Source organism: Humulus lupulus, chromosome 8 (assembly GCF_963169125.1).
Source record: "Humulus lupulus chromosome 8, drHumLupu1.1, whole genome shotgun sequence".
In the NCBI taxonomy this organism is placed as follows: domain Eukaryota; kingdom Viridiplantae; phylum Streptophyta; class Magnoliopsida; order Rosales; family Cannabaceae; genus Humulus; species Humulus lupulus.
Window position 1 is genome coordinate 163380256 of NC_084800.1, and position 10445 is coordinate 163390700.

Genomic DNA, 10445 nt, shown 5'->3' on the forward strand with positions numbered 1-10445 from the left:
CTGACATGGGTTTCAAGTTCCACTTGGCTCAACCGAAACCCCTCGTGGACTTGGTCCAGCTCCTCCTCCACAGTCCGTGTCCGGACAGCGGCATCTTCCAATAACTTGGCGGATGTTTCCTCCATGGCAGACAGCGTTGACCTCTCCATGACCGGTTGATCCTCCATCTCTCAGATGCTGCCCCTGGTGTCCTCCACCTCTTTCTGAAGTCGCGAATGTTCCTCAAGAGGGATTGCAGTCTCTTGGGCTTGAGCAAGCTCCTCCTGGACGCGAGCCAACTCCTCCCGAGTCTTCTTCAGCTGAAGGGAGCGCATCAGCACCAAGTCTCCAAGTCATTGATTTAAGGTCGCAACCTGTAAATTCAGAATGACGAATCAGCCAAAAAGACAAGATATTCATCGAACTTAAACAAAAATCAAGACTTACCCTAGTGGCAGTGTGACGGCTGGTTGCCCCCAGCGCCACCTCATTGTCATCGCCGCAACGGGCGAAGCTGCCTACGGTCATCTCGCACAAAGATGTTGTTGATCCCTGTAGGAGTTCTGTGCCGAGTGGTATGGCCTTCTCTCCTATTCTCCCCCTAAGGAGAGGTTCAAAGTCTTCGCGACGAAGAGCATACATTATTTTTTTATCTTATAAATTTGTGTGATAGTTTGTTTTTAATCAAATGATTGAATCTCTTTTTCTTCTTCAGATTCACCAAAGAATATTGTGTGATACATTATAAATTAAAAATAGTTGATGCATGTATACTATTATCTACATTATGATTTTTTCTATTATTATTTTATTTATATTATTAATTTATTTTTAAATATTATTGTATTTTATATATATGTCAATGTTGTAGTTAGATGTCATATATATAAATAAATATTGATATAAATATTTATATATACTATAGAATTATAATTTATTTTATTATATATATTTAAAAAAATATTAAATCAATTTTTATTAAAATTATAAATAATGTTTAAAATTAAGCAAATATGTATTGGTTCTTTCTGTCTAGAATTATAATATAAATAAGCAAAAATGAAGAAAATAAATTGAAAAAAAAGTTACACTATTTTTTATTTATTTATTTTTTTGGTTAAGATTCGACAGAGAGAACATAATGTACTAATACCAGAAATGCAGTAGACAGCGAATCTGAAAAAGACAGTCAAGAATTGACGGAGTCTTCCTTCTTTACTCTTTTATTGAATCATTATAGTGTACATCTCAATATTCTGTGAGAGCTCGAACAATGGAACATATTTTTTGTTGTCTGCATGTTCCTTTCTTTAAAACTAATAATCATTTTTTTAAGTGGTTATGTTTGTAATAAATAAACTAATCAATCATTAATACTTTTTGTGCAAATACAGAAAACTTCCCAATTCTTTGGCTACCTATATATTATTCATAAAAGTGGTGTGCTTTGAATTCCATTCTTTTATTTTTTTGAAAAAATCAACACTCTAACCCTGTTTCATAAACTTTGACACAAGATTCAAATTCCACTCAATCTCGTCTCTCATTCACAACTCCATACATAAATTTCCAAAGTTCAAATCCTTGTTCGAATCTTCTTCTCCCAGGAAAAGAAGGGAGTATAAATATTTTCAAAATAAAACAATAAATTGGAAGAGACTGAATTCAATTCTGCTATGGTACGCCGCATCCATCACTATCACCAAGACCAAAATCACCGACTCTGCTCATCTATCTGTCTGTATACTGATGTGCAGGTCGAAGAAGAGCACCGATGTAGTCGAACCCGGTGGGAGTAGTGCCATACAGCGAACCCCGCGAGCCTCCCGATCGTCGCGGCCGTCGTCAGCTGATGACCCCTCGTCGTCTTACAATCTCATCAGTAACAATTTCACGACCAGCTCAAGCTACAAAGGCTCCTCTTACTCCTCCTTTTCGAGCTCGGCCTCCCTAGCCGGAATCAAAGCCTCGTTGCCGGATAATCCCCATATTTACGAGTTCTCCGAGTTATCCTCCGCTACCGGAAACTTTCTGAGGAATCGATTTTCCTCTTCTTCTTCGTCCTCGTCTTGGCGGTGTTCTCTGCGGGGAAAAGAAGCAATCGTTTTCCAGAGGAAGTTTCGCCGTCCAATTGAGTCCCCGGAGCTTCAGATCCGGCTTTCGACGATTTGCCGGAGCCACCATAATAGCTTAATCAAGCTTCTTGGCGCATCCATCTCTGGAAATTACATCTACCTCGCTTACGAATTCGTTCGCGGAGCGAACCTCGCCGATTGTCTTCGAAACTCTAAAAACCCTAGCTTCACGATTCTCTCGACCTGGCTCTCACGAATGCAGATCGCGACAGACCTGGCTCACGGCCTCGATTACGTCCACCATTGCTCCGGATTGAGGTCCAATTTCGTCCATAACCACATCAAGACCTCTAGCATCGTCATCGTCTCCGACGAATCAATGAACGCGAAGCTCTGCCACTTCGGTACATCGGAGCTCTGCGGAGAGATCGAGAGTGAAGTGGTCACCGATTCAGAAAATTCCCGGGAAATAGAGAGTGAAATCACAGTAAAAAAAACAGACAGTTCGAGCAGCAGTAAAAAGAATCTGAAGAAGTCGAGGAGCCGGGCATTGAAGGTGGAAGGTACGAGAGGTTACATGGCGCCGGAGTTTCAGTTAACGGGTACTCCGACTCAGAAGTGCGACGTCTACGCATTCGGAGTGGTGATCCTGGAGCTTCTCTCCGGGGAGGAGCCATTGAAGTACCGTTTGGAGGAAGCTTACGATGGTGGTTATCGGCGCGTGAGCGTGATTGAGACGGCGCGTGCTGCGGTGGAAGGTGGGGAGTTGAGAAAGTGGGTCGATAGGCGGATGAAAGACTCGTACCCAGTGGAAGTAGCGGAGAAGATGATTCGGGTCGGGTTGGATTGTGTAGAAGGTGATCCGGCAAAAAGACCGGATATGGGTCGGGTTGCTGGATTGGTTTCGATGCTGTTTCTGGAGTCCCAGAATTGGGCAAAAAAAATTGGGATGCCTACTGACTTTTCGGTTTCATTGGCTCCTCGTTGAGTTATTTCACTCATTTTGGATTGAAAAGTGTTCAATTTTTGCCCTTATAATATACATTTGATTCATTTGTTTTGTACATCTCATAGAAATATTTAGTTTTTGATATTATATTAGACAGAAATTGAAAGTTGATAATTGTTATAATTTTTAGAAGAGATTAAGGAATTTCTTATTGATTTTTTAATTAAAAAAACAAAAAAAATTATCATGTTGTCATTTTATTCTCACTTTTCATTTTTTTTTCAAAAAAAAAAGGAGGAAAAATTGACTTTCATTAATAACAGGCTAAAGCTTAAACAGGTGGAATAACCACCAATAAGGCACTAAGCCAAGAGAGTACCGGAGTAGAGAAACAAACAAACAATTAGATAACAAACTAACATAAAACGATCAGCACAACCAAAAAAATCCACTCCAATACCCATTTAAATCAGCACTAATGGCATGTTTGGTTAGGGAGTGACCTGTAAAGCTGGGCTGTAGGACAATAGCTGCAATCAAACACCATGAACTTGTCCAACAAGAGGTAAATGTCATCCACAATAAGGCCCAAATGGAAAGGCGCGTGACTATTCTGAATAGCATTAGCCACAACCAGACAATCCGTAAATAGATGGACTGCATGTATGCCCATCTGAATACACAGCTGGATGCCTTTACGAACTGTTGCAGCTTCAGCCAGCAAAGGTGCAAAAGTTGTGTCAACGGGAAGGCCATAGAATTGATTGGAACTCCAATTGGGTCAAGAATGATGATCCTGATCCCCACTTGACCACACTTAGGCGCACAAGCAACGATGACATAAACCCAGAAAAAATATGATGTGGGAAAGTGTCCGGCTTGGTCATGATGAGGGTCGTAGATGTCACGGGCTGACATTTTGACAACGGAAATGCACGTGCGACACTTTGACTTCTCTAAGCCAAGGCCAACCATTTGAATAAAATGGGCACATTTTTCGCTCAACCGTGTGCCTCTGCACACTTCCAAATCTTGAACAACTCTCTTCGAGTCACGTTCTCAGGAATCTATGAGTGCATCCGTGCATCAAGGCTCTCTAGCCAAGACACTCACACTGGCCATAGGTTCTCACTATGGCAAGGCTCCAACACCGATACTCACCTAGACATTCACAAGTCAAGGTAGCATGTGTGGCCAAGAGCCAACACCAAGCTGACGTGCCAATGCCTCTCGTCGTGCCCCATTCGATACCATCCGAATAGCTTCCGTTACAGTCCAAGGACCCACATACGTCCATGGTCCAATCCTCAAGGCACCATGCTTTCAATTATGTTGGCATGCCCTTGATACTAGTTGCCAAACTAGTAGCACACACTAGACCTCTGTCCTACTCAAGCATAGTGCACCCTCCAATGCTTGCATGCTAACAAATCCCATGAATGAATTCCCGTGCCATCTCGTGTCGAAACTCGTGGTCATGGCGTGTTAGTATTAAAAGTGTAAATCAGAGATACGTAGCGGAAATTGAGATTTTTTAAAATTTATTAATACCAGTTAGGATCTTATATATATATATAGATATATTAAATCATGTACAAATAGATTTGAGTTTACCTCTTGAAGCCTAGCAAGTATCCATGAATTTTTTTGTATAAATCAACGATCTTCCAATCCAAATTCTAAAAGCTCAGACCTTGTTCTTCCAAACCAATCCTTAAACACACAAGGACGTGTGTGGGCACGTAGGATTCAAAATGTTGATTTGAGACTCTCTAGAAGTACTCAACACATGAGATCTAGAGATGTTTGATTGAGAGAAGATGTATTGAATAATTTGTTCAGATTTGGAAAAATTATCGCATTTTTTTTCAGAGAGAGAGTTTGAAAGTCTATGAAAACTGTTGACTACCTTTTTCGCTATCAACTTAAAGATGAAAGATTAAAGAAATAAACAACAAGAACACAACAGTTTTTATGTGGTTCAGGCTATAAAAGAGCCCTAGTCCACGAGTCTCTGGTATTAAGGGATTGGAAGCTTGCTAGGGCAATCTCCAATTAAGTTTCTCAGGCAGCATTTATATTGCTCTGAGTACAAGGCTTTCTTTCTATAAAAATTCTGACCCTTTACATTAAGACTCCCAGCCCTATTTATATAGACTAGGGTCATTAATACTAATCATCTGTAATCAATGCACATTCTTCCTATTATTTGGGGATTAATACCACTTTAATGCATTGGGCTGCATTGAATAGAGACCATGGCCCAGGCGAGACACGTGGGGCCCATTGCAGAAAGCTACTTGCCTTATGGGGAACATCCCCCAGGTACTGACAGGGTGTGCGCACACTTCTCCATGTCGGACGACGTAGTGGGAGTGAAAATTTTTGAATCATACAACTGACGACACTGTGGACGGATCGCCAAAAAGGTTATCAAATGATCTTCTAGCGCTGCAAGCCCGCATTGGCCGACAACTAGCATCTGTCTTAGGTCCGAGAACCAGAACCTCAGACTTGGGGGATGAATGAGGGAGGAGAGCTATGGCTGACATTATTTCACCTGGAGAACCCTCAGCTTTGAGGGCAGACCTCGGAGGGTAATCTAGCTTGAAGGTACTCACAACCCACTAGCTGGCACAGACAGGTGGCCTCACCTGGAAGAACTCTCGCCTCGAAGAGAAGCCTCAGGGGGTAACATACCCCAAACATGTCTGCGAATGTCCAAGCCAGTCATTATGAGTTGCCACGTGTCGGGAGGTGAAAATACAGACAACATTTTCCCCCAAGTCTCTACTCGCCCTCGGGCAGTGGTGTAACGACCCAAAATTGTTAATAAGGCTTAAGGGCCTTGATTAGAATGTCGGGAGGGCATAACTGGTATATTATGTGAATAAATGATTTAATGCATGATTTTGTGGCATGCATGACTATATGATTATATGGAGATGATTAAGTGCATGTTTATGAGTAGTAAATAAGTAACGACCCAAATTTACTAATGAGGCTTAAGGGCCTTGATTAGTGTGCCAGGAGGGCATAATTGGAATATATGTGATTTAATGATTTAAAGTATGATATATGACTATTTGAATATTTGAGATGCATGACTATGTGTATTAGTATGCATGTGGGCCCTAATTAGGTTAGAAATGGCATAATTGTAATTTTGGCCCGTTGCGGGCATAACTGTATATATATGCGATAATTTTTGAGACCACATTATTATGTGGATATATATATGTGATCTGTGATTCGAGACGATCCTAGTGAGCAAATTAGCGAAAAAGCCACAGTGGGGATCTATACCCGGCTCGGGGCGAGCCTTGGGGTATAAATGGGAATTTAGTGAATATATTGGGGTATATTCTGACATCGAGGAGTATAATTGGTGATTAATTAGGTATCGGGAAGTAAACAAAAAATATTTGAGACACTTGAGGAATTAGCGGGAATTGGGTAAAATGACCAAATGTCCCTAAGTGGATTAAAAGACTTAGGATTAAAAGGAAGGGCATTATGGTCATTTGGCTTACAAGAGATAAGTATGCTGAGGCTTTATACTTAGTGGAAATGGTAGAATAATGTAGAAGTCTGAGGAAAGAAAGAAAAGAAGGAAAAGAAAGAAAAAGAAAGGGAAAAAAACATAGCAGTTTTTCTAAGGGTCAGTTGGTGATCTCCTTCACCATTTTCTTCATTTTTCTTGGAGGAAAACTCAGAGGGGAGCTAGGTTAGGCTAAGCAACAAGAATTCTGAGCTAAGCTTGAAGGGTTGGCAAGGGATTAGCAGGAACACACCAATACTTAAGGTAAGACTTTGGAGTTTTCAGTTTCTGGTTTGGCTTGTTTAAGCTATGGGGTCTAAGCTGAGCTGATGGAAACTTTAGGGGAATTCAAGCCAAGGAATTGAGGAAGAACAAGCTAAGGAGGTCTAGAGGCTAACTTGAAATCGAATTTCCATCAAAGGTATAAAATTCTAAGCTTTAAACTTTGAAGTTTTGATTGTGTTTGCTGAATTCTGAAGTCTAGGAGCAACTATGGTGATTTTGGGATTAGGGGTGCATGTGGTTATATTTTGTATGATTATGATGCTTGGGATGAGTTAGACATTTTAGTGAGCTCGATTTTGAGTTTGGTGAAATTTTGGGGAAGTTTTGGTTAAGTTTGGCTCGGGAGAAATCGCAGGAAGAAATTGAGCAGTTTGGCAGTCTGTGACTAGCGCTACAGCGCTAGCCTTTGGGCTCTGTAGCGCTAGGCCAAGTTTGCTGAGGGCATTTTGGTTCTGTTTGTAGCGCTGTAGCGCCCTCCAATGAGCGTTGTAGCGCTACCCTGTGTTTAGAAAGGAATTTTAGGGTTATTCTCAAGGGTTTTTGACCAAGGGTTCGGGGTTCGATTCCACCACCCTGTTTGGTGGAATTAGGACTTCCTGAGGGCTCGGGATTGGTCCCGAGGCTAGGTTATGGACTTGAGGGTTGGTAATGACTTTGGTCTATGATTGTGGCTAGGTTCGCGCTAGGGCTTGGGAAGGATCGTGCTGGAGGATTTCATTGAACAAAGCTAGCAACTTCAAAGGTAAGAAAAATGCATCCAGTTATATGTTTGTGATGGGACTAAGAGCTCCCGATATCTGTATAATGTCAATGACGGTATTATGCCGTGGGACATGTGATAGCGGCCTAAGGGTGCCGTACACAATATTTGCGCACAGGGCGCGTGTAACACCCCAAGTTGCTAATAAGGTTTAGGACCTTGATTAGCGTGCCTGGAGGGCAATAAGTGAATTAATATGATAATATATGAATATGAAGGAATATGTGATTATAATGCATGTTTAGGTAGTATAAATATGCATGTGGACCCCGTTTGTATGTTAGGGGTAAATTGGTAATTTTAGCCCGCTGAGGGCATAAATGTGATAATTGTATTATGTGGTTTGTACCATGTGAGTGTGGTGATATTATTGTGATGCACGTGCCGAGACGGTCCTAGGGAGCTAATTAGTTTAAAAGTCACAACGGGATTAAATACCCGGCTCAGGAGGAGCCTAGGGGTATTTTGGGGATTTTGTAAATTGAGTTTTTGTGAGTTAATGGTAATTGGTAATTGAGTAACTTGAGTAACCATTAGTAACTGCTGAGAGTAACAAGCTGTGATAGGAAAATGGTAGAATTGTGATAGAGGTGAGTTGACAAAAGTGCCCTTGAGGTTTAGTTAGGAAAGAATTCTATGGAAGGGTAGAGTGGTCATTAGGCAAGGATAGATAACTTCAGCTGAAGGAAAGGGGAATTATGTATTACACTTGATTATAGATGGTTTATGCTGGAATTTGGAAGTGGAAGCTAGAAGAAAAGAGAAGAAAAAGGAGAAAGTTGAATTTGAGACCTAGGAGGAGAAACAAGGGGTTTGAGGCAACCAAAATCAAGCTTAAGCTGGGATTATTCAGAGGTAAGAGTTATGCACTGTTGTTGTTTAAATTTAAGTTTGATTTTCAGAGATTAAGTGTTGAATTTAAAGGAAATATGGCTGGTTTGGCTTGGAAGGTTCAGTTTGGATAATCAAGGGAGGAGTGGCTTGAAGTTGGGATTGAGGTGAATTCAAGCTAAATTCTTGATTGAGGTAAGGGTTTTTATCATGTTTGAATTTCGTATCTGGTATGATTTGAGATTTTAGAGGCATGGATTATATTTTTCAAGCTCTGGTTTAGGTCTTAGAAGCCATGGTTTGAGTATCTGAAATTTGAAACTCAAGAGTGGATTTTGAGTGTGATTGTACAATTGAGTTTGTTTTTGATGTTCATAGGCTGTTAAAGGGTTCACTTGGGGTTTTAAATTGATTTTGGGGGCTTAGGTACTTGTTTGGGTTGAATTGGAGTTGTTTTGGCTCGGGAAAAATGCAAGGGAAAACCCAGAAATCTGGGTTCGCGTAGGGGCGCTGCGACCCTGTTCTTTGGTGCCACAGCGCAGGCTTGCATCAGGATCAGGAAAAGTTTCTAGGCGCCTAGGCCCTTGATGGGAGTACCGCGGCCCTAGGAAAATTTTGACAGTGTAATTCTGCATTTTTAGGGCTTTTGCCCGGGGGCTTGGGGGATGGTTCCAATACATTGTTCAAGGAAATTAGAGGTCCCGAGAGTACAGGATTGGTCCTGGGAAGTGGTTTTTGGATTGGTTAGTATTGAAAGTGTTTTATATGTGTTGTGACTAGGATTTCGGAGAGGCTCGTGATAGAGGACCGTGCTTGTGACCTTGGTGCATCGGAAAGCTCGGGATACAGGTAAGAAAACTGTAGCACCCGTAGAGCAGGGCACGGGCCCATAGTATTGTTGCAGGGCGTGGCCCTAAGTTGTGTTGTTGTTAGGATGTATTCTTGATTGAGTTATTATATGTTAGTATGCTATATGTGGTTATAGTAGAATGAATGGCAGAGGAACTGGAAATGGCAAGGTGCCGAGAACGGCGAAGGGCCGAGAACGGCAGTGGGGCCGAGAACGGCAGTGGGGCCGAGAATATCACTTAGCACATAGAGTGCTCATGGTTAGGGTGAGACCCCAATGGATACATGGGATATCCTTACGGTGAGGACCGAGATCCCGAGCTTTGGTAACGCTTCCGGGACGGCATGGCTGTACTTGTTTAGTCTGATGGGCTATCTGTTTTGTCTGTGGATTGTCTAATGTGTTGATTATATGATATGCATATGTTATATGTTGTGTGAGTTTTCTTGTTGGGCTTCGCTTCACGGGTGCTTTATGTTGCAGGTAAAGGCAAAGAGAAAGTCAACCATGCATGAGTACGGAGAGCGTGGGGGCGGCGCGTACATGTTTGGCCTGCCCGACTGCTTTGGTTGGGGGTATTTTCGAGAAATGGTTGTATAAACCCTAATTTTGGTGGTTAACTTCTTATAGACTTGTTTTGAGATGTAAATATTTTATAAACCATGTTCTGGGATCCCAAATGTAAGACACTTGAAATTTTCAATGAATTAAGGGATTTTCAAAGATTACAGCCTAGATTTCTATTTAATTACACTTTTATTATTAAAACCTCGTTTAGCAGGCTGATTGCACATTTTAAACTCACTTAGCAACGACTCTAAGGTGGTAGGGCATTACAGCGCGGCTTTGCCACTGGTAGCCGAGGACAGCTTAATATTCACCAAGCTCGGTTTAAGTGGGCCGGAGTTAGTGGGATAACGGAGGGTGCGGCCTGAGGGTGCTAACCCTAGTTATCATTTATGAATTGGTGTGTGATATGAGTTGGTGTTTTTATTATGTTGAATACTTGGTTATCCTGAATGTCTATATGGTTGAGAACATGTTTATGCAATATGAGATATTGGATTGTCTGTTGATTGCTTATGCTCTGTTATTGTGTTTTCTTGCTGGGCCTTGGCTCACGGGTGCTACGTGGTGCAGGTAAAGGCAAGGGCAAGTTAGACCAGTCCTGAGAT

The 10445-nt window shown here is 41.6% G+C and overlaps 1 protein-coding gene across 1 annotated transcript; it reads left to right on the plus strand.

Moving 5' to 3' along the window:
• The first annotated feature begins 1233 nt into the window (after positions 1-1233).
• On the plus strand, positions 1234-3118 carry LOC133798610 (receptor-like serine/threonine-protein kinase At2g45590). The gene has a single exon (XM_062237004.1). It carries the CDS (start codon positions 1729-1731, stop codon positions 3040-3042), a length of 1314 nt encoding a protein of 437 aa, XP_062092988.1. The 5' UTR covers positions 1234-1728; the 3' UTR covers positions 3043-3118.
• Positions 3119-10445: the final 7327 nt, after the last annotated feature.

Bases quoted from the DNA above. Each gene is read 5' to 3' on its own strand.
- LOC133798610 (XM_062237004.1), top strand. From the start codon at position 1,729: ATGTGCAGGTCGAAGAAGAGCACCGATGTAGTCGAACCCGGTGGGAGT.